The 24785-nt window shown below is 48.7% G+C and overlaps 1 protein-coding gene across 2 annotated transcripts in view; it reads right to left on the bottom strand.

Moving 5' to 3' along the window:
* Nucleotides 1-238: 238 nt before the first annotated feature.
* The window catches only part of LOC134948252 (properdin-like), a 61363-nt gene continuing 36816 nt past the window's right edge, over nt 239-24785 (bottom strand). Inside the window, exons 6-9 of one of the 2 annotated variants that reach the window (XM_063936121.1) lie at nt 24567-24740; nt 22563-22757; nt 4987-5107; nt 239-660 (exon numbers count right to left, since the gene is read on the bottom strand). In XM_063936121.1, the coding sequence (XP_063792191.1) occupies nt 522-660; nt 4987-5107; nt 22563-22757; nt 24567-24740 (629 nt within the window). In that variant the 3' untranslated portion in view covers nt 239-521. The remainder of the gene's footprint in view (nt 661-4986; nt 5108-22562; nt 22758-24566; nt 24741-24785) is intronic. The other variant, XM_063936122.1, reaches the window with a different exon arrangement.

Raw genomic sequence — 24785 nt, 5'->3', positions numbered from 1 at the left:
GGGAGGGGAGATAAGGGCTAGGCACTAAGGGGAGGGTTAAAGGTTAGCGATATACTCGATGCTAGAAGCACCTCTGGATCTGCGAGGCATCATCATCATCTGTCCTCCAGGTTCGGAAGACAGCACTAGAGCTGCCTGTGTCAACATTCTCATGTCGTCATGATTATGAAGATAATACACCATACCCACACACACCCTCCGTCAAGAGAGAATAGTAAAGTGGAGGAAAAGACAGTGGTAGATGTTAGCAAATCTTTATTCATCGCTATACAAGTGAAGCTAAAGTTACGTTATGGATTGCTCCTGACAAATTTCTCCCATAAATGTATACAGTCCTTGAATTTATTATGCTTGGGGATAGTAGAAATTAATCTTGAGCAGCACAGGGGCTATGTAAGGTTGATTTCTGGAATTATTTTGTTTTGAGAAAAGGAAGCTCTGATCAGCCAACGTTGCTCACCTCCACCACCTCCCATTCGGTCTCCTGCGCTATAGTGCGGTCACGCTATATGTCACGCATCTTACGTGCACGCTGGAACATTTTTGCAATCTCTTTCCTCCTCCACCTTCATAGACTGCCCGTTCAGTTTACTACATCTGAATTTGGGAGTTCCTGAGAAATAAACATCCAACTTCCTCGCTATTCCTGAGATCTCGGTCCTGGGAGGAGAGAACAGGAAGATACATTCACTGAGTGTTATTATTCTCCTTTACTTGTATGATGCCATCAAGTTCATAACGCTTTATAGGGAAACAGTTTACTTTGAAAACAAGACAATTTTCATAAAGAAAGTATAAACCCCCCTTCCCCCAAGAACGTATAAAAAGTATAGACTACACAGTATAATTGTATGGTTGCAGGGTGTGCAGTTTGGGGCCCCTTGGACCCAGGTAGGTAGAAGTACGCCAATGGGTCTTATGCATTTACAATTGCGGCAGTCCATAACGTGGTGGAAATAGTAATTTTTTACATGATTATCCCAGCTATGTATTAACAGTTTCTATAGGGACATGCTTTTCAGTATAGCACCATCCCCATGAATTACTTCCCGGAACATCGGGGGGTGTCATTCGCAGTTTTGAATGACACCTTTATAGTTTCTGACAATGGCCCTCATTCCGAGTTGTTCGCTCGTTGCCGTTTTTAGCAGAATTGCGATCAGGCTAAAAATTGGCATTTCTGCACATACGCATGGTACGCAGCGCGCATGCGCTAAGTACTTTCACACAAAACTGTGTACTTTTACTCATGCCCGAGCGACGTATTTTCAACGCTGAAGTGTTCGTACTGTGGCCCTCATTCCGAGTCGTTCGCTCGGTAATTTTCATCGCATCGCAGTGAAATTCCGCTTAGTACGCATGCGCAATATTCGCACTGCGACTGCGCCAAGTAATTTTACAATGAAGATAGTATTTTTACTCACGACTTTTTCTTCGCTCCGGCAAACGTAGTGTGATTGACAGGAAATGGGTGTTACTGGGCGGAAACACGGCATTTTAGGGGCGTGTGGATAAAAACGCTACCGTTTCCGGAAAAAACGCAGGAGTGGCCGGAGAAACGGGGGAGTGTCTGGGCGAACGCTGGGTGTGTTTATGACGTCAAACCAGGAACGACAAGCACTGAACTGATCGCAGATGCCGAGTAAGTCTGAAGCTACTCTGAAACTGCTAAGTAGTTTGAAATCGCAATATAGCGAATACATCGGTCGCAATTTTAAGAAGCTAAGATACACTCCCAGTAGGCGTAGGCTTAGCGTGAGCAACTCTGCTAAATTCGCATTGCGAGCGATCAACTCGGAATGAGGGCCTGTGATTGACAGGAAGTGGGTGTTTCTGGGTGGAAACTGAGGCCCTCATTCCGAGTTGATCGCTCGCAAGGCGAATTTAGCAGAGTTGCTCACGCTAAGCCTACGCCTACTGGGAGTGTATCTTAGCTTCTTAAAATTGCGACCGATGTATTCGCAATATTGCGATTACAAACTACTTAGCAGTTTCAGAGTAGCTTCAGACTTACTCGGTATCTGCGATCAGTTCAGTGCTTGTTGTTCCTGGTTTGACGTCATAAACACACCCAGCGTTCGCCCAGACACTCCCCCGTTTCTCCGGCCACTCCTGCGTTTTTTCCGGAAACGGTAGCGTTTTTATCCACACGCCCCTAAAACGCCGTGTTTCCGCCCAGTAACACCCATTTCCTGTCAATCACACTACGATCGCCGGAGCGAAGAAAAAGCCGTGAGTAAAAATACTATCTTCATTGTAAAATTACTTGGCGCAGTCGCAGTGCGATTATTGCGCATGCGTACTAAGCGGAATTTCACTGCGATGCGATGAAAATTACCGAGCGAACGACTCGGAATGAGGGCCTGAGCGTTTTCCGGGAGTTTGCTAAAAAATGCAGGCGTGCCAGATAAAAAAGCAGGAGTGACAGAAGAAACGGGGGAGTAGCTAGCCGAATGCAGGGCGTGTTTGTGACGTCAAACGAGGAACTAAACGGACTGAGGTGATCGCAGTCTAGGAGTAGGTCTGGAGCTACTCAGAAACTGCAGGGAATTATTTAGTAGCAATTCTGCCAGGGGCGGATAGGGAACAAAAAGCGGCCCTGGAAAAATTTGTACTAGTGGCCCCACATGGGCAGCACCAGAGCTGTAAGGTCTAGCCATGGGCCATGGCAGCAGCACCCTTCCCCCAAGACTTTCCAGATAGTGGGCATGTCCAGCATCATGGGGGAAGTTAAAAAGAAATAAAATTAAATATTATGAGCACATTATATGATACATCTTCAGAATTTAGGAAACTATATCATTCTTTAGAAAGATATATTTTCTTGCTTATTACACCAACCGTATCCCAATCACTATTCACTCAATCTTATATGTCAGCCAAGCAGGCAGACAGAGCATACACTAGAACATCTGCAATCACAGGCTAAGTGGCAAAGTAATTTTCATATATGCAAATTATTTAGCATCTTATCCATTATGTCTATAAAAAGGACCACATGTCCTCAAACAAAACAGGCCCCGCTGGTGCGTCGGCCCACCGGGAGTCTTCCCTGTAAACCCTATGGCCAATCCGCCTCTGAATTCTGCTAACCTTTTGTTCGCTATTCTGCTAAGCTAAGATACACTCCCAGAGGGCGGCGGCCTAGCGTGTGCAATGCTGCTAAAAGCAGCTAGCGAGCGAACAACTCGGAATGAGGGCCAATGTGCATGCAGCCATACACACAATGGCCCTCATTCCGAGTTGATCGCTCGCTAGCTGCTTTTAGCAGCAGTGCACACGCTAGGCCGCCGCCCTCTGGGAGTGTATCTTAGCTTAGCAGAATAGCGAACAAAAGGTTAGCAGTTCTGCTACTAAAAAATGTCATGCAGTTTCAGAGTGGCTCGATACTTACTCCTAGCTTGCGATGACTGCAGTCTGTTTAGTTCCTGGTTTGACGTCACAAACACGCCCTGCGTTCGGCCAGCCAATCCGCCGTTTCTCCAGCCACTCCTGCGTTTTTACCAGGCACGCCTGTTTTTTTTAGCACACTCCCGGAAAACGGTCAGTTTCCGCCCAGAAACACCCACTTCCTGTCAATCACACTACGAACACTTGAGCGATGAAAAAACGTCGGTCGGCCTTGTGTAAAACTGCATAGTTTTGTGTGAAAGTACTTAGCGCATGCACGTTGCGTACCATGCACAGAAATGCCGCTTTTTAGCCTGATCGCTATGCTGTGAAAAACGGCAACGGGCGATCAACTCGGAATGAGGGCCAATGTCAGTGTCCGAGAGTCTTCACCGGTAAACGGGGGCGCAAGATCCCATTCTCCTGAAAATGCCCCCATAGTACACATAAAGGGGGTTATTCAGAGATGGATACAGATGGCTGCATGCGCAGCCAGTTCTGCGTTCATCTCTGCACATGCTGAGAGCCGCCCAGCAAGTGCGGTGTTGCCTCCCGATGCATCCGCAATCTAATTGCGAACGCATCGGATCTAGGGTTGACCCCTGGCAGCGCAGCCCGGCTGCGCTACAAGGCAATCAGCGGCCATTCTTTTTTTGGAGCAGCTGCGTGTGATGCAACGTCGAAACCCCGCCCCCGCAATGGTCTTGCCTGTCAGTCACATTGCGGTTGCTGTGGAAGCTGTCGCGGACAAGGAGCTCGATTCAGACATGGGCACGGTTCTTCGAATTCGCACAGCGGCAGATTATAGAATGACTGTGCATTCGTATGCACCGCAATGCGCAGGCACAATACCAAAAATGTTGGTGCAAAAATTTCGATCGCTAGGTGTACGCAAGGTGACTGACAAAAGAGGACGTTTGTAGGTGGCAACTGACCATTTTCTGGGAGTGTCAGGAAAGACGCAGGCGTTCCCAACCGTTTTCAGGGCGGGTGTGTGACGTCAGCTCCGGCCCCAATCAGCCTGAATCTAGGGCACTGTAGGAGTAAGTTCTGGGCTACGCACACACTGCACAGTATTGAAAACTAAGTCGATGGTGACTGAGTTGCAAACGGATTTACAGATAGCCGCCGTCTGGCGTGGTTTTCGCATGGCGTACACATGCATGTGCACACTTGCACAGGGCGGGTTTTCACTCTCCCTGGGCGGCCACTATCTGATCGCAGCACTCTGCAAATTTGCAGCACAGCAATCAGGTCTCAATCGGGCCCAAAGGCCCTCAATCAGCTTTAGTCGCAGTTTAGCTAATTTAGTAAAACTGCTATCACTCGCATGCCGGGGGCCGCCCAGCACGCTAATGGCGGCCAGCGATGCGATCCCAATTTAATTGCGATCGCATTGCTGAATAAGGGAAGCCCCCCTGCAAGCACAGCTTGGCTGGCCGACGCCATTTTCTCCGTTGCAGCAAAGCCCAAAAGTACTGCGGCCTAATAGGCGTTCAGGGGATGGGTTGTATGGTCTCAGCAAACCATATATCACTTGGCGGGTGGCCCAGTGTTCCGTTATAAAATGATGGGCAGTCTAGTTCGGTGACTCACTTGTATCCGGGATAATTCACCAAGCACTCCCTGTATCTCTTTGTCTTAGACGCTCCGCATGGGGCGGAGCAGAGACCCCAATGACTCCATTCCGTCCAGTTAGCTTTAATATTTTCGGACACTGAAACCAGACAGAAGTTACCATAGGTTCTAATGCAATGAGGCAAACTACCAGCAATCATCTCCCTACTCACGGTATCATTTATTACTGCATTCAATTGCTAACAGTATTTCTCTGACGTCCTAGTGGATGCTGGGAACTCCGAAAGGACCATGGGGAATAGCGGCTCCGCAGGAGACTGGGCACAAAAGTAAAAGCTTTAGGACTAGCTGGTGTGCACTGGCTCCTCCCCCTATGACCCTCCTCCAAGCCTCAGTTAGATTTTTGTGCCCGAACGAGAAGGGTGCAATCTAGGTGGCTCTCCTGAGTTGCTTAGAGTAAAAGTTTAAATTAGGTTTTTTATTTTCAGTGAGTCCTGCTGGCAACAGGCTCACTGCATCGAGGGACTAAGGGGAGAAGAAGCGAACTCACCTGCGTGCAGAGTGGATTGGGCTTCTTAGGCTACTGGACATTAGCTCCAGAGGGACGATCACAGGCCCAGCCATGGATGGGTCCCAGAGCCGCGCCGCCGTCCCCCTTACAGAGCCAGAACAGTGAAGAGGTCCGGAAAATCGGCGTCAGAAGACGTCCTGTCTTCGATAAGGTAGCGCACAGCACCGCAGCTGTGCGCCATTGCTCTCAGCACACTTCACACTCCGGTCACTGAGGGTGCAGGGCGCTGGGGGGGGGGCGCCCTGAGACGCAATAAAAATACCTTAGATGGCAAAAAATACATCACATATAGCTCCTGGGCTATATGGATGCATTTAACCCCTGCCAGAATACATAGAAAAACGGGAGATAAGGCCGCCGATAAGGGGGCGGAGCCTATCTCCTCAGCACACTGGCGCCATTTTCCCTCACAGCTCCGTTGGAGGGAAGATCCCTGGCTCTCCCCTGCAGTCACTACACTACAGAAAGGGTTAAAAAAGAGAGGGGGGGCACAAATTACGCGCAGTATTAAAGATACAGCAGCTATAAGGGGAAAAACACTTATATAAGGTTATCCCTGTATATACATAGCGCTCTGGTGTGTGCTGGCAAACTCTCCTTCTGTCTCCCCAAAGGGCTAGTGGGATCCTGTCCTCTATCAGAGCATTCCCTGTGTGTGTGCTGTATGTCGGTACGTTTGTGTCGACATGTATGAGGAGAAAAATGATGTGGAGACGGAGCAGATTGCCTGTAATAGTGATGTCACCCCCTAGGGGGTCGACACCTGAGTGGATGAACTGTTGGAAGGAATTACGTGACAGTGTCAGCTCTGTATAAAAGACAGTGGTTGACATGAGACAGCCGGCTACTCAGCTTGTGCCTGTCCAGACGTCTCATAGGCCGTCAGGGGCTCTAAAGCGCCCGTTACCTCAGATGGCAGATATAGACGCCGACACGGATACTGACTCCAGTGTCGACGGTGAAGAGACAAATGTGACTTCCAGTAGGGCCACACGTTACATGATTGAGGCAATGAAAAATGTTTTACACATTTCTGATAATACGAGTACCACCAAAAAGGGGTATTATGTTCGGTGAGGAAAAACTACCTGTAGTTTTCCTGAATCTGAGAAATTAAATGAGGTGTGTGATGATGCGTGGGTTTCCCCCGATAACAACTGATAATTTCTAAAATGTTATTGGCATTATATCCTTTCCCGCCAGAGGTTAGGGTGCGTTGGGAAACACCCCCTAGGGTGGATAAAGCGCTCACACGCTTGTAAGGGCTCTACCCTCTCCTGAGATGGCCGCCCTTAAGGATCCTGCTGATAGAAAGCAGGAGGGTATCCTAAAATGTATTTACACACATACTGGTGTTATACTGCGACCAGCAATCGCCTCAGCCTGGATGTGCAGTGCTGGGTTGGCGTGGTCGGATTCCCTGACTGAAAATATTGATACCCTAGATAGGGACAGTATATTTTTGCCTATAGAGCATTTAAAAGATGCATTTCTATATATGCGTGATGCACAGCGGAATATTTGCCGACTGGCATCAAGTCTAAGTGCGTTGTCCATTTCTACCAGTAGAGGGTTATGGACACGACAGTGGTCAGGTGATGCGGATTTCAAACGGCATTTGGAAGTATTGCCTTATTAAGGGGAGGAGTTATTTGGGGTCGGTCTTTCAGACCTGGTGGCCACGGCAACAGCTGGGAAATCCACGTTTGTACCCCAGGTCGCCTCTCAACATGAGAAGACGCCGTATTATCAGGCGCAGTCTTTTCGTGGACAAGCGGGCAAAAGGCTCCTCATTTCTGCCCCGTGACAGAGGGAGAGGAAAAAGGCTGCAGAAATCAGCCAGTTCCCAGGAACAGAAACCCTCTCCCGCCTCTGCCAAGCCCTCAGTATGACGCTGGGGCTTTACAAGCAGAATCAGGCACGGTGGGGGGCCCGTCTCAATGAATTTCAGCGCGCAGTGGGCTCACTCGCAAGTAGACCCCTGGATCCTTCAGGTGATATCTCAGGGGTAGAAATTGGAATTCGAGACGTCTCCCCCTCGCCGGTTCCTAAAGTCGGCTTTACCGATGTCTCCTTCTGACAGGGAGACAGTTTTGGAAGCCATTCAAAAGCTGTATTCCCAGCAGGTGATAATCAAGGTACCCCTCCTGCAACAGGGAACGGGGTATTATTCCACACTGTTGTGGTACCGAAGCCGGACGGCTCGGTGAGACCGATTCTAAATCTAAAATCTTTGAACACTTACATACAGAGGTTCAAATTCAAGATTGAGTCACTCAGAGCAGTGATTGCGAACCTGGAAGAAGGGGACTACATGATGTCTCGGGACATCAAGGATGCTTACCTTCATGTCCAAATTTACCCTTCTCACCAAGGGTACATCAGGTTTATGGTACAGAACTGTCACTATCAGTTCAGACGCTGCCGTATGGATGGTCCACGGCACCCCGGGTCTTTACCAAGGTAATGGCCGAAATGATGATATTCCTTCGAAGGAAGGGAATTTTAGTTATCCCTTACTTGGACGATTCCCTGATAAGGGTAAGATCCAGGGAACAGTTGGAGGTCGGTGTAGCACTATCTCAGGTAGTGTTGCGGCAGCACGATTGGATTCTCAATATTCCAAAATCGCAGCTGGTTCCGACGACTCGTCTTCTGTTCCTAGGGATGATCCTCGACACAGTCCAGAAAAAGGTGTTTCTCCCGGAGGAGAAAGCCAGGGAGTTATCCGAGCTAGTCAGGAACCTCCTAAAACCGAGCCAAGTCTCAGTGCATCAATGCACAAGGGTTCTGGGTAAAATGGTGGCTTCCTACGAAGCAATCCCATTCGGCAGATTCCACGCAAGAACTTTCCAGTGGGACCTGCTGAACAAATGGTCCGGGTCGCATCTTCAGATGCATCAGCGGATAACCCTGTCACCAAGGACAAGGGTGTCCCTCCTGTGGTGGTTGCAGAGTGCTCATCTTCTAGAGGGCCGCAGATTCGGCATTCAGGACTGGGTCCTGGTGACCACGGATGCCAGCCTGCGAGGCTGGGGAGCAGTCACACAGGGAAGGAATTTCCAGGGCTTATGGTCAAGCCTGGAGACATCACTTCACATAAATATCCTGAAGCTAAGGGCCATTTACAATGCTCTAAGCTTAGCAAGACCTCTGCTTCAAGGTCAGCCGGTGTTGATCCAGTCGGACAACATCACGGCAGTCACCCACGTAAACAGACAGGGTGGCACAAGAAGCAGGAGGGCAATGGCAGAAGCTGCAAGGATTCTTCGCTGGGCGGAAAATCATGTGATAGCACTGTCAGCAATTCCGGGAGTGGACAACTAGGAAGCAGACTTCCTCAGCAGACACGACCTCCACCCGGGAGAGTGGGGACTTCACCCAGAAGTCTTCCACATGATTATAAACCGTTGGGAAAAACTCGACAGGTATTGCGCCAGGTCAAGGGACCCTCAGGCAATAGCTGTAGACGCTCTGGTAACACCGTGGGTGTACCAGTCAGTGTATGTGTTCCCTCATCTGCCTCTCATACCCAAGGTACTGAGATTGATAAGATGGAGAGGAGTAAGCACTATATTCGTGGCTCCGGATTGGCCAAGAAGGACTTGGTAACCGGAACTTCAAAAGATGCTCACGGAGGATCCGTGGCCTCTACCTCTAAGAAGGGACCTGCTTCAGCAAGGACCCTGTCTGTTCCAAGACTTACCGCGACTGCGTTTGACGGCATGGCGGTTGAACGCCGGATCCTGAAGGAAAAAAGGCATTCCGGATGAAGTCATCCCTATCCTGATCAAAGCCAGGAAGGATGTAACCGAAAAACATTATCACCGCATTGGCGAAAATATGTTGCGTGGTGCGAGGCCAGTAAGGCCCGACGGAGGAAATTCAACTGGGTCGATTCCTACATTTCCTGCAAACAGGAGTGTCTATGGGCCTGAAATTGGGGTCCATTAAGGTTCAAATTTCGGCCCTGTCAATTTTCTTCCAAAAAGAACTAGCTTCAGTCCCTGAAGTTCAGACGTTGTAAAAGGGGTACTGCATATACAGCCTCCTTTTGTGCCTCCAGTGGCACCTTGGGATCTCAATGTAGTTTTTGGGTTCCAAAAAGTCACATTGGTTTGAACCACTTAAATCTGTGGAGTTAAAATATCTCACATGGAAAGTGGTCATGCTGTTGGCCCTGGCCTGGGCCAGGCGCGTGTCAGAATTGGCAGCTTTATCCTGTAAAAGCCCTTATCTGATTTTCCATTCGGACAGGGCGGAATTGAGGACTCGTCCTCAGTTTCTCCCTAAGGTGGTTTCAGCGTTTCACCTGAACCAACCTATTGTGGTGCCTGCGGCTACTAGGGACTTGGAGGACTCCAAGTTGCTAGACGTTGTCAGGGCCCTGAAAATATATGTTTCCAGGACGGCTGGAGTCAGAAAATCTGACTCGCTGTTTATCCTGTATGCACCCAACAAGCTGGGTGCTCCTGCTTCTAAGCAGACTATTGCTCGTTGGATTTGTAGTACAATTCAGCTTGCACATTCTGTGGCAGGCCTGCCACAGCCAAAAATCTGTAAATGCCCACTCCACAAGGAAGATGGGCTCATCTTGGGCGGCTGCCCGAGGGGTCTCGGCTTTACAACTTTGCCGAGCAGCTACTTGGTCAGGAGCAAATACGTTTGTAAAATTCTACAAAATTGATACCCTGGCTGAGGAGGACCTGGAGTTCTCTCATTTGGTGCTGCAGAGTCATCCGCACTCTCCCGCCCGTTTGGGAGCTTTGGTATAATCCCCATGGTCCTTTCGGAGTTCCCAGCATCCACTAGGACGTCAGAGAAAATAAGAATTTACTTACCGATAATTCTATTTCTCATAGTCCGTAGTGGATGCTGGGCGCCCATCCCAAGTGCGGATTGTCTGCAATACTTGTACATAGTTACAAAAATCGGGTTATTATTGTTGTGAGCCATCTTTTCAGAGGCTCCTCTGTTATCATGCTGTTAACTGGGTTCAGATCACAGGTTGTACGGTGTGATTGGTGTGGCTGGTATGAGTCTTACCCGGGATTCAAAATCCTTCCTTATTGTGTACGCTCGTCCGGGCACAGTATCCTAACTGAGGCTTGGAGGAGGGTCATAGGGGGAGGAGCCAGTGCACACCAGCTAGTCCTAAAGCTTTTACTTTTGTGCCCAGTCTCCTGCGGAGCCGCTATTCCCCATGGTCCTTTCGGAGTTCCCAGCATCCACTACGGACTATGAGAAATAGAATTATCGGTAAGTAAATTCTTATTTTCTCTGACGTCCTAGTGGATGCTGGGAACTCCGTAAGGACCATGGGGAATAGCGGCTCCGCAGGAGACTGGGCACAAAAGTAAAGCTTTAGGACTACCTGGTGTGCACTGGCTCCTCCCCCTATGACCCTCCTCCAAGCCTCAGTTAGATTTTTGTGCCCGGCCGAGATGGGTGCAATCTAGGGGGCTCTCCTGAGCTTCTTAGAAAAAAGTTAGTTTTAGGTTTTTTATTTTCAGTGAGACCTGCTGGCAACAGGCTCACTGCATCGAGGGACTAAGGGGAGAAGAAGCGAACCTGCCTGCTTGCAGCCAGCTTGGGCTTCTTAGGCTACTGGACACCATTAGCTCCAGAGGGATCGAACACAGGCCCAGCCTCGGAGTCCGGTCCCAGAGCCGCGCCGCCGGCCCCCTTACAGAGCCAGAAGCAAGAAGAGGTCCGGAAAATCGGCGGCAGAAGACATCAGTCTTCACCAAGGTAGCGCACAGCACTGCAGCTGTGCGCCATTGCTCCTCATTGCACACCACACACTCCGGTCACTGAGGGTGCAGGGCGCTGGGGGGGGGCGCCCTGAGCAGCAATAAAAACACCTTGGCTGGCAAACATACATCACATATAGCCCTCAGGGCTATATGGATGTATATTAACCCCTGCCAGATTCCAGAAAAAAGCGGGAGAAAAGTCAGCCGAGAAGGGGGCGGAGCCTATCTCCTCAGCACACGGGCGCCATTTTCCCTCACAGCTCCGCTGGAAGGACGTCTCCCTGACTCTCCCCTGCAGTCCTGCACTACAGAAAAGGGTAAAACAAGAGGGGGGCACTAATTAGGCGCAGTAATAATATATACAGCAGCTATAAGGGGGAAAAACACTCTGTATAGTGTTATCCCTATATATATATAGCGCTCTGGTGTGTGCTGGCATACTCTCCCTCCGTCTCCCCAAAGGGCTAGTGGGGTCCTGTCCTCTATCAGAGCATTCCCTGTGTGTGTGCTGTGTGTCGGTACGATTGTGTCGACATGTATGAGGAGGAAAATGATGTGGAGGCGGAGCAATTGCCTGTAATGGAGATGTCACCCCCTAGGGAGTCGACACCTGAGTGGATGGGCTTATGGAAGGAATTACGTGATAGTGTCAGCTCTTTACAAAAGACGGTTGATGACATGAGACAGCCGGCTACTCAGCTTGTGCCTGTCGGGGCGTCTCAAAGACCATCAGGGGCTCTAAAACGCCCGTTACCTCAGATGGCAGATACAGACGCCGACACGGATACTGACTCCAGTGTCGACGATGAAGAGACAAATGTGACTTCCAGTAGGGCCACACGTTACATGATTGAGGCAATGAAAATTTTTTACACATTTCTGATAGTACAAGTACCACTAAAAAGTAGAGATGAGCGCCTGAAATTTTTCGGGTTTTGTGTTTTGGTTTTGGGTTCGGTTCCGCGGCCGTGTTTTGGGTTCGAACGCGTTTTGGCAAAACCTCACCGAATTATTTTTGTCGGATTCGGGTGTGTTTTGGATTCGGGTGTTTTTTTCCAAAAACACTAAAAAACAGCTTAAATCATAGAATTTGGGGGTCATTTTGATCCCAAAGTATTATTAACCTCAAAAACCATAATTTACACTCATTTTCAGTCTATTCTGAATACCTCACACCTCACAATATTATTTTTAGTCCTAAAATTTGCACCGAGGTCGCTGTGTGAGTAAGATAAGCGACCCTAGTGGCCGACACAAACACCGGGCCCATCTAGGAGTGGCACTGCAGTGTCACGCAGGATGTCCCTTCCAAAAAACCCTCCCCAAACAGCACATGACGCAAAGAAAAAAAGAGGCGCAATGAGGTAGCTGTGTGAGTAAGATTAGCGACCCTAGTGGCCGACACAAACACCGGGCCCATCTAGGAGTGGCACTGCAGTGTCACGCAGGATGGCCCTTCCAAAAAACCCTCCCCAAACAGCACATGACGCAAAGAAAAAAAGAGGCGCAATGAGGTAGCTGACTGTGTGAGTAAGATTAGCGACCCTAGTGGCCGACACAAACACCGGGCCCATCTAGGAGTGGCACTGCAGTATGTATGTATAAAGAAAGAAAAAAAAACCACGGTTAGGTGGTATATACAATTATGGACGGGCTGCCGAGTGCCGACACAGAGGTAGCCACAGCCGTGAACTACCGCACTGTACTGTGTCTGCTGCTAATATATAGACTGGTTGATAAAGAGATAGTATACTCGTAACTAGTATGTATGTATAAAGAAAGAAAAAAAAACCACGGTTAGGTCACTGGTATATACAATTATGGACGGGCTGCCGAGTGCCGACACAGAGGTAGCCACAGCCGTGAACTACCGCACTGTACACTGGTTGATAAAGAGATAGTAGTATACTCGTAACAACTAGTATGACGACGGTATAAAGAATGAAAAAAAAAACCACGGTTAGGTGGTATATAATACAATTATGGTTGGACGGACTGCCTGCCGAGTGCCGACACAGAGGTAGCCACAGCCGTGAACTACCGCACTGTACACTGGTTGATAAAGAGATAGTAGTATACTCGTAACAACTAGTATGACGACGGTATAAAGAACGAAAAAAAAACCACGGTTAGGTGGTATATATTATAATACAATTATGGATGGACGGACTGCCTGCCGAGTTCCGACACAGAGGTAGCCACAGCCGTGAACTACCGCACTGTACACTGGTTGATAAAGAGATAGTAGTATACTCGTAACAACTAGTATGACGACGGTATAAAGAACGAAAAAAAAACCACGGTTAGGTGGTATATATTATAATACAATTATGGATGGACGGACTGCCTGCCGAGTTCCGACACAGAGGTAGCCACAGCCGTGAACTACCGCACTGTACACTGGTTGATAAAGAGATAGTAGTATACTCGTAACAACTAGTATGACTGACTATGACGGTATAAAGAATGAAAAAAAAACCACGGTTAGGTGGTATATATTATAATAATACAATTACGGATGGACGGACTGCCTGCCGAGTTCCGACACAGAGGTAGCCACAGCCGTGAACTACCGCACTGTACACTGGTTGATAAAGAGATAGTAGTATACTCGTAACAACTAGTATGACTGACTATGACGGTATAAAGAATGAAAAAAAAACCACGGTTAGGTGGTATATATTATAATACAATTATGGATGGACGGACTGCCTGCCGACTGCCGACACAGAGGTAGCCACAGCCGTGAACTACCGCACTGTACACTGGTTGATAAAGAGATAGTAGTATACTCGTAACAACTAGTATGACACTATGACGGTATAAAGAATGAAAAAAAAAACACGGTTAGGTGGTATATATTATAATACAATTATGGATGGACGGACTGCCTGCCGACTGCCGACACAGAGGTAGCCACAGCCATGAACTACCGCACTGTACACTGGTTGATAAAGAGATAGTAGTATACTCGTAACAACTAGTATGACTGACTATGACGGTATAAAGAATGAAAAAAAAACCACGGTTAGGTGGTATATATTATAATAATACAATTATGGATGGACGGACTGCCTGCCGAGTTCCGACACAGAGGTAGCCACAGCCGTGAACTACCGCACTGTACACTGGTTGATAAAGAGATAGTAGTATACTCGTAACAACTAGTATGACTATGACGACGGTATAAAGAAAGAAAAAAAAATACCACGGTTAGGTGGTATATAATTATACAATTATGGATGGACGGACTGCCTGCCGAGTGCCGACTGCCGACACAGAGGTAGCCACAGCCGTGAACTACCGCACTGTACTGTGTCTGCTGCTAATATAGACTGGTTGATAAAGAGATAGTATACAACAATATACTACTATACTGGTGGTCAGGCACTGGTCACCACTAGTCACACTGGCAGTGGCACTCCTGCAGCAAAAGTGTGCACTGTTTAATTTTAAATTAATATAATATTATGTACTCCTGGCTCCTGCTATAACAACCTGCAGTGCTCCCCAGTCTCCCCCACAATTATTATAAGCTTTTATACATTGATGTGCAGCACACTGGGCTGAGCTGAGTGCACACAGACTGAGTCACACTGTGTGACTGCTGTGTATCGTTTTTTTCAGGCAGAGAACGGATATAGCAGAGAACGGATATATTAAATAAAAGTTAACTTAACAACAACTGCACTGGTCACTGTGGTAAACTCTGTCTGCACAATCTCTCTCTCTCTCTCTTCTAATCTATTCTAATGGAGAGGACGCCAGCCACGTCCTCTCCCTATCAATCTCAATGCACGTGTGAAAATGGCGGCGACGCGCGGCTCCTTATATAGAATCCGAGTCTCGCGAGAATCCGACAGCGTCATGATGACGTTCGGGCGCGCTCGGGTTAACCGAGCAAGGCGGGAAGATCCGAGTCGCTCGGACCCGTGAAAAAAAAAGTGAAGTTCGTGCGGGTTCGGATTCAAAGAAACCGAACCCGCTCATCTCTACTAAAAAGGGTATTATGTTTGGTGAGAAAAAACTACCCGTAGTTTTTCCTGCATCTGAGGAATTAAATGAAGTGTGTGATGAAGCGTGGGTTTCCCCCGATAAAAAACTGATAATTCCTAAAAGGTTATTGGCATCATACCCTTTCCCGCCAGAGGATAGGGCACGTTGGGAAACACCCCCTAGGGTGGATAAAGCGCTCACACGCTTGTCAAAACAGGTGGCACTACCGTCTCCTGATACGGCCGCCCTTAAGGAACCTGCTGACAGAAAGCAGGAGAATATCCTAAAATGTATATACACTCACACGGGGGTTATACTGCGACCAGCAATCGCCTCAGCCTGGATGTGCAGTGCTGGGGTGGCTTGGTCGGATTCCCTGACTGAAAATATTGATACCCTGGATAGGGATAGTATATTAATGACTATAGAGCATTTAAAAGATGCATTTTTATATATGCGTGATGCACAGAGGGATATTTGCCGACTGGCATCAAGAGTAAGTGCGCTGTCCATTTTTGCCAGAAGAGGGTTATGGACGCGGCAGTGGTCAGGTGATGCGGATTCCAAAAGGTATATGGAAGTATGACCTTATAAAGGGGAGGAGTTATTTGGGGTAGGTCTATCAGACCTGGTGGCCACGGCAACTGCTGGAAAATCCACATTTTTACCCCAGGTAGCCTCTCAACATAAGAAGACGCCGTATTATCAGGCGCAGTCCTTTCGGCCCCATAAGGGCAAGCAGGCAAAAGGCTCCTCATTTCTGCCCCGGGGCAGAGGAAGAGGAAAAAGGCTGCAGCAGACAGCCAGTTCCCAGGAACAGAAGCCCTCTCCCGCTTCTGCCAAGTCCTCAGCATGACGCTGGGGCTTTACAAGCGGACTCAGGCACGGTGGGGGCCCGTCTCAAGAATTTCAGCGTGCAGTGGGCTCACTCACAAGTGGACCCCTGGATCCTTCAGGTGGTATCTCAGGGGTACAAATTGGAATTCGAGACGTCTCCCCCTCGCCGTTTCCTAAAGTCTGCTTTACCGACGTCTCCCTCCGACAGGGAGGCGGTATTGGAAGCCATTCACAAGCTGTATTCTCAGCAGGTGATAATCAAGGTACCCCTCCTGCAACAGGGAAAGGGGTATTATTCCACGCTGTTTGTGGTACCGAACCCGGACGGCTCGGTGAGACCTATTTTAAATCTAAAATCTTTGAACACTTACATACAGAGGTTCAAATTCAAGATGGAGTCACTCAGAGCAGTGATCGCGAACCTGGAAGAAGGGGATTATATGGTGTCTCTGGACATCAAGGATGCTTACCTCCATGTCCCAATTTACCCTTCTCATCAAGGGTACCTCAGGTTTGTGGTACAGAACTGCCACTATCAGTTTCAGACGCTGCCGTTTGGATTGTCCACGGCACCCCGGGTCTTTACCAAAGTAATGGCCGAAATGATGATACTCCTCCGAAGGAAAGGAGTTTTAATTATCCCTTACTTGGACGATCTCCTGATAAGGGCGAGATCCAGGGAACAGTTGGTAGTCGGGTTAGCACTATCGCAAGTAGTACTGCGGCAGCACGGTTGGATTCTCAATATCCCAAAATCGCAGCTGATCCCGACGACACGTCTTCTATTCCTAGGGATGATCCTGGACACAGTCCAGAAAAAGGTGTTTCTCCCGGAGGAGAAAGCCGGGGAGTTATCCGAGCTAGTCAGAAACCTCCTAAAACCAGGCCAAGTCTCAGTGCATCAATGCACAAGGGTCCTGGAAAAAATGGTGGCTTCCTACGAAGCAATCCCATTCGGCAGATTCCACGCAAGAACATTCCAGTGGGACCTGCTGGACAAATGGTCCGGATCGCATCTTCAGATGCATCAGAGAATAACCCTGTCCACAAAGACAAGGGTGTCTCTCCTGTGGTGGTTGCAGAGGGCTCATCTTCTAGAGGGCCGCAGATTCGGCATTCAGGACTGGGTCCTGGTGACCACGGATGCCAGCCTGCGAGGCTGGGGAGCAGTCACACAGGGAAGAAATTTCCAGGGCTTGTGGTCAAGCCTGGAGACATCACTTCACATAAATATTCTGGAGTTAAGGGCCATTTACAATGCTCTAAGCCAAGCAAGACCTCTGCTTCAAGGTCAGCCGGTACTGATCCAGTCGGACAACATCACGGCAGTCGCCCACGTAAACAGACAGGGCGGCACAAGAAGCAGGAGGGCAATGGCAGAAGCTGCAAGGATTCTTCGCTGGGCGGAAAATCATGTGATAGCACTGTCAGCAGTGTTCATTCCGGGAGTGGACAACTGGGAAGCAGACTTCCTCAGCAGGCACGACCTCCACCCGGGAGAGTGGGGACTTCACCCAGAAGTCTTCCACATGATTGTAAACCGTTGGGAAAAACCAAAGGTGGACATGATGGCGTCCCGCCTCAACAAAAAACTGGACAGGTATTGCACCAGGTCAAGGGACCCTCAGGCAATAGCTGTGGACGCTCTGGTAACACCGTGGGTGTACCAGTCAGTGTATGGGTTCCCTCCTCTGCCTCTCATACCCAAGGTACTGAGAATTATAAGACGGAGAGGAGTAAGAACTATACTCGTGGCTCCGGATTGGCCAAGAAGGACTTGGTACCCGGAACTTCAAGAGATGCTCACAGAGGACCCATGGCCTCTACCTCTAAGAAGGGACCTGCTCCAGCAAGGACCCTGTCTGTTCCAAGACTTACCGCGGCTGCGTTTGACGGCATGGCGGTTGAACGCCGGATCCTGAAGGAAAAAGGCATTCCGGAGGAAGTCATCCCTACCCTGATCAAAGCCAGGAAGGATGTAACCGCAAAGCATTATCACCGCATTTGGCGAAAATATGTTGCGTGGTGCGAGGCCAGGAAGGCCCCAACGGAGGAATTTCAACTGGGTCGATTCCTACATTTCCTGCAAACAGGAGTGTCTATGGGCCTCAAATTGGGATCCATTAAGGTTCAGATTTCGGCCCTGTCGATTTTCTTCCAGAAAGAACTGGCTTCAGTTCCTGAAGTTCAGACGTTTGTCAAGGGGGTGCTGCATATACAGCCTCCTTTTGTGCCTCCAGTGGCACCTTGGGATCTCAATGTAGTTTTGGGGTTCCTAAAATCACATTGGTTTGAACCGCTTAAATCTGTGGATTTAAAATATCTCACGTGGAAAGTGGTCATGCTGTTGGCCTTGGCTTCGGCCAGGCGCGTGTCAGAATTGGCGGCTTTATCCTATAAAAGCCCTTATCTGATTTTCCATTCGGACAGGGCGGAATTGAGGACTCGTCCTCAGTTTCTCCCTAAGGTGGTGTCAGCGTTTCACCTGAACCAGCCTATTGTGGTGCCTGCGGCTACTAGGGACTTGGAGGACTCCAAGTTGCTAGACGTTGTCAGGGCCCTGAAAATATATGTTTCCAGGACAGCTGGAGTCAGGAAATCTGACTCGCTGTTTATCCTGTATGCACCCAATAAGCTGGTTGCTCCTGCTTCTAAGCAGACCATTGCTCGCTGGATCTGTAATACAATTCAGCTTGCGCATTCTGTGGCAGGCCTGCCACAGCCAAAATCTGTAAATGCCCACTCCACAAGGAAGGTGGGCTCATCTTGGGCGGCTGCCCGAGGGGTCTCGGCTTTACAACTTTACCGAGCTGCTACTTGGTCAGGGTCAAATACCTTTGTAAAATTTTACAAATTTTACACTTTGGCTGAGGAGGACCTTGAGTTCTCTCATTCGGTGCTGCAGAGTCATCCGCACTCTCCCGCCCGTTTGGGAGCTTTGGTATAATCCCCATGGTCCTTACGGAGTTCCCAGCATCCACTAGGACGTCAGAGAAAATAAGAATTTACTTACCGATAATTCTATTTCTCGTAGTCCGTAGTGGATGCTGGGCGCCCATCCCAAGTGCGGATTATCTGCAATACTTGTACATAGTTATTGTTAACAATTCGGGTTATTGTTGTTGTGAGCCATCTATCCAGAGGCTCCTCTGTTATCATGCTGTTAACTGGGTATAGTATCACGAGTTATACGGTGTGATTGGTGTGGCTGGTATGAGTCTTACCCGGGATTCAGAATCCTTCCTTATTGTGTACGCTCGTCCGGGCACAGTATCCTAACTGAGGCTTGGAGGAGGGTCATAGGGGGAGGAGCCAGTGCACACCAGGTAGTCCTAAAGCTTTTCTTTTGTGCCCAGTCTCCTGCGGAGCCGCTATTCCCCATGGTCCTTACGGAGTTCCCAGCATCCACTACGGACTACGAGAAATAGAATTATCGGTAAGTAAATTCTTATTTTTACAGGGGATCCGGATTGAAAGTCGACAGTAACTAGGTCGACATTGTGTAGGTCGACCACTATTGGTCGACAGTAACTAAGTCGACAGGGTGTCTAGGTCGAAAGGGTCTTTAGGTCATGTTCTAGGTCGACAGGTCAAAAGGTCGACATGAGTTTTTCACAATTTTTTTGTAATCTGTGCCAAGCGAAGCGGTAGCGGAGCGAAGGCACCATGCCCGAAGTATGGCGAGCGAAGCGAGCCATGCGAGGGGACGCGGTGCACTAATTGGGGTTCCCGGTCACTCTACAAAGAAAACGACACTGTCGACTTTCAATACCACACCCATTTTACAGAGCGCGCAGTGGGGCTCATTCAGGTGCGGTTGTTCTTGCAGTTGCTGTTGCCATCTTTTGCCCTACGCAATTGCGATTATATGCTAATAAGGGCAGAAGCTTACCTGAGCATAGGGACGCCGTATAATTGCAAATACATTGGTACCATCATCGCAAATCGGGCCATGTCGCAGAGCCTAAGCACCTCTGAAGACGTGCAGGCTGAACTGCTCTCCCGGGACGATGAGGACTCTCCAGTAGCAAGTGAGATCGCAACTGCTAATTTATGCACACCTACAAAATGGCGTCTGAACGGCCATCATTACGCGCCTGCGTTTGGCCGACCACTCCCCGTTACCACCCCCAAATGCTGTCTTCCTATCACTCACTTCATGACTAAGTCATTCAATCGCGGCACAGTAAGAAAACATCGACCAATGGGCCTAATTCAGCATCAGTTGTAGTGTTGCAAGAATTTGCAAAACTACAATTCCATTCTCTAGCATGCGGGGGCCCCCCACCCCATTGAAATTAAAGAGCATTTTTAAACAAAGATAAGCTAACACCTTAAGGGTAGCCCCTTCCAGTCGCCAGGCTGCCATGTTTTTGGGCGCAGTGGCTCCATGTCACGTCATGTAGCTGCCGCCACCCTCCCTGCAAATTGTCCGGACATGCCTGCATTGTCCAGGCCGCGCCCCCGCATCGCCACCCTCAAAACGCTGGGTTGCTGCCCCTGCAGGGACTTAGCATTTGTGTGTGATCGCAATCTGAGTCCTAACGCATAGCGATTTCCGCACTTCAGCGTCCAATGCTGAATCAGGCCCTATGTGCGTACAATAGCCAATTTGCGACCGCACCTGAATGAGCCTCATGTAGATTCTCAGTATAAATATGTTGTGTCAGTGGAAAACGCAAGATTTTTAGAGGGGGGGTTTCCAAATGTCAGTCCACAATCTCCCACTCTACAGAACGTTTGAGCAAGTGCGGGAATTTGGGGAGCGGCAGAAGAACCTAGTACCGACCCTGGACATTAATGTAAACAGTGGTCTTTTTATACACTGGATACTATATGGAATACATTATTATTTATCACTATAGATGGTCTCTAGTATAGACTGTATCAAACAAAGTGGTCAGGAAAAGGTTTAACATATAATAAATTAATTAATGAATACACAAACATAATAGAACTAGTACTGCACTTTCTAAGCACACATTCTCCCACCTCATGGTAAGGCTCCTGGCTCTTCTTCCTGGTAGCTACTCTCTGGTCCAGAGCACTGATGGTGGACTCAGATCCACACAAACAGCAAACTTGGTAGAAGAAGCTACTACCACTGAGCATGTGCGGTGGTAAACAGGTGATGTGGCGCTAGCTCTAGTAATCATATTATATAGCATTGCTATTGTTGCCATAATGTGAGCCACCTTGCCAAGTGCAGCCGGAACCCCCCCTGCGTTTGCCTATGTTGTGTATACAGTTTTTATTGATGGAGTGAACTTTCCCTCGCTGACCCTTGCTTTGCCTGACATCACAGAGTGCCCCTGGCTAAGGATGACGCTTGTGATAGCCGGTGATAGCCTTCACCTACAGGAGGGGATTTGATAAATAGGCGACTGTCCTAAATCTTGCCTGATTTTTGGGGCTTTGATAGATAGACAGTCTCAGTATTTCATTGTGCTGCAGAGAAAGGATCATTAGGAATATATATGTATTCATTATCTGGAATTGGTTTAGGAAATTAAGGATGCCCAGAATGTAACACAAATGCATGCAGGGACAGGGGGCTCTGACAGGAGCCCATCACTGCGATTACTTTACGTCTGGGTTCAGGGCCTGGTGGCGCTCCTATGCATGTGTGTTCTGCTGGGAGAGTGCCGGGGGAGGGACCCTAAGGATCCTTCTCCAGGAATTTTCGCAGTATGTAGCCCATAGGATAGAATTGCTAATGCCATCTGCAGATGGCGTTCGCTTTGGGATTCAAGCGAAGCATTCCTGAGTATGATAAATTTGGCATTTTATCAGCTCTTATAGAAAACTTTTTGAGGGCGGTCGAAGACGGGATCACAGCAGATTTGTGCGGTTCCCCGTATATACACTCACTTGATGCTTATCATTGGCCGGTGGTCCCTGTTTTCTGGGGATTTCACACAAATATGTTTTTTAGAAATATGCCCCTTAGTGTTATGTAACAGATTCATTGTCAGCCTTGTCTATCTATCTATAGACTGAAGAGAGGAAGAAAGATCATAGGGAGAACCACAGGGCGCGTTTTTCAGGCTTTTACAGCCATTTATAAATTCAGTTAATACATTTCTCCAAAATTGCACCCCATGGGGAGTGCAGGATTCCCCTGTCGCACGCTACCTACACCGGAGAACCCTTAAACCAGGGATGGGGAAAATCTTCGGCTCTCCAGCTGTTGTTGAACTACACATCCTAGCATGCCCTGCAACAGTTTTAGCATGGCTAAATATCAAAAAACTGTAGCAAGGCATGCTGGTATGTGTAGTTCAACAACAGCTGGAGGGCCAAAGGTTCCCCACCCCTGCCTTAAACCATGCTTTGTCTTATAGAAGTGGATGTTCTCTTGTCATCTCCCCGGTGCAGCTGAGCATTCCCTGTGAGGTGATCCTACGTCTCTTCACACATGGAACCACACTTACTGTAACATCCTTCCACGTCATAGCATCGGCGGCTTTCCCGGTAACTGCCTTTGCAGTCAGCTCCGTTATGCTGTGGCTCAATACAAGTGTGATTCCTGCTCTGTCGTCCTACTTTCGTTTCGCAGTTGATATTTACTGTTGTATCAATATCAGCACACCGCTTCCAGTCCGTCCAAGGTCCCCAGCGTCCGTCAACTGCAAGATGCAAACTTCAGTTATGGCAACAGGACAGCAAACAGCAATAGGTGTAACACATAAAGCAAGAGCACATAGAACACTACCAGCGATGGTGGCCATTTTGTGATGGATTCGCTGTAGAATTATCCAGGCTATTCCTTATGACTGGAATTATTTCTAAATCATCATTATAATTATTATTAATAATAATAATAATAATAATAATAATAATAATAGTAATTGTTATTTATAAAACACTTTTCTCACAATAGGAAGGTTAGGGTTAGGTAGCGGGGTGAGGGTTATGGTTAGGCACTCAGGGATGGCAACAGAGGGAGGGTTAGAGTTAGGCTACGAGAGGGGGGGGGGGAGGGGGGAGGATTAGCATACATACCTAAAAGGTGTCGGGATCCTGAGCATTGGAACGCCACCGTTGGCCTTCTGACTGCCAACATCCCAAGCGTCGGGATTCCGACACCATCCCCATCCCCAGTAGGACTCGAGTGCTTTACATTTGCATTTAAGAACACAACTGGCGGGATGTACTAAAGGGAAAACGCATTTTACCGCATTTTCATATCTGCTAAGACACGGCCGCCGGGTTTTGGCCACTGAGGGTATAGCCATCTTTTTATAGAGATACCCTATAGAAGCCTATGGGCTTTTTTCGCACCCGCCGCCGCATCCCACCACTGAGCGCCGTATCCCGCCACCAAGCACCGCACCTGCCGCCCAGCGCCGCACCAGCCGATCCCCCCTCACCTGTGTTCAGGCAGCGCTCCTCCAGATCCTTCTCCCCCGCAGCACAGCCATTTTGGCTTCTGGAGGAGGAGGAGCCCGGGGACATCCAGCACACATCACCTGCCGGGGCTGGGAGGTGACGGACCCCATTGTGTATTGTATTCCGGGACATCTGGAAGGATTTGAGATAGAGGGAAGCTGAACACCTCCCTTAGGTGTAAGGATACTCCGAGCAGATAAGAAGGGGCTACCTGCTTGTATTGGGACGTTAGTCACTGGCCTTGGCTAAGAGGTGATGCTCTGCCAAGAATTCATTGTGGGACTCATCGCATTGGAATTCATTGGACTTTGAACAGTTATCCTGGACCTTGTCTCTGCTGAAGGACTTCATCCACAATCCTGCTAATAAATCCGTTGGCTTGGCGGCAGTCCGGCCCTAGCTGTGGGACTCATTGCTTCATTTGTTGGATTTTATTATTGCCAAGTGTGCCGTTTTGTGTATAACCCTGTTCTACAGAATACAACATTGTTCTGTATTCATCTGTTACCGTTTCTGAGTGATCCGCCAACCCTGTACACTCACAGTCTCCCTTCTGACCCCTCCCCTTTTTGCTCACATTGGGCCTGGTTGTGCGCAAAAGCAAAGGTAGCAGTGTCTACTGGCGGTCACCCGGTAGAATCCCCTTACCTTGTGTACATATGTGCGGCTAAAGGTGCAAGGTCTGAGACGCCCACTTTTAGAGATGTGCGCGCTAGAACACCGATTGGAGAGTCCTTATGCACCACCATCAGTTGCACCATCAAAACTTGCATCAACCTTATGGCAAGTGCAGGTTCTGCTTCCGACTATGGACTCCTATGCCGACGGCTATGCACCTGAGAACATTGACACGCCCCCGATACTCCCATACCACGCCCACTGAACGGAGCAGTTTTGCTTACTCTACTCACCTCCCCAGCTGGTTCTCCAGGAATGATTTGAGGTTGGAGAGATTTAACTCTTACATTTCCTGATGGCTCAGAAAGAAGAGGCAAGTATTGTGTAATTTATACGTCTACGTTTCCCTTGTCATTAGAGGCACTTACTGGGACATGGCTGCTTTGTGTTGCAGATAACATCTCTCGTGGTAGATCCGGGACAGCGGTTTCCTCCATGACGGGGGGCCGGGTTATTGCAAGACCTCTCTTCTCTATTGTTTCCAAGTCCGCAGGTGACCGAACACTCCGAGGCTTTCACCCACGGCCCCCATCCTCCATCAACTGAGGAAATATTATCCAAAGTGTTAAGGGTCTGTAGCTCCTACA

This window comes from Pseudophryne corroboree, chromosome 8 (genome assembly GCF_028390025.1).
Source record: "Pseudophryne corroboree isolate aPseCor3 chromosome 8, aPseCor3.hap2, whole genome shotgun sequence".
Classification (NCBI taxonomy): Eukaryota; Metazoa; Chordata; class Amphibia; order Anura; family Myobatrachidae; genus Pseudophryne; species Pseudophryne corroboree.
The sequence above is the reverse complement of the archived record's forward strand: the minus strand, read 5'-3'. Positions and strand labels throughout refer to the sequence as shown.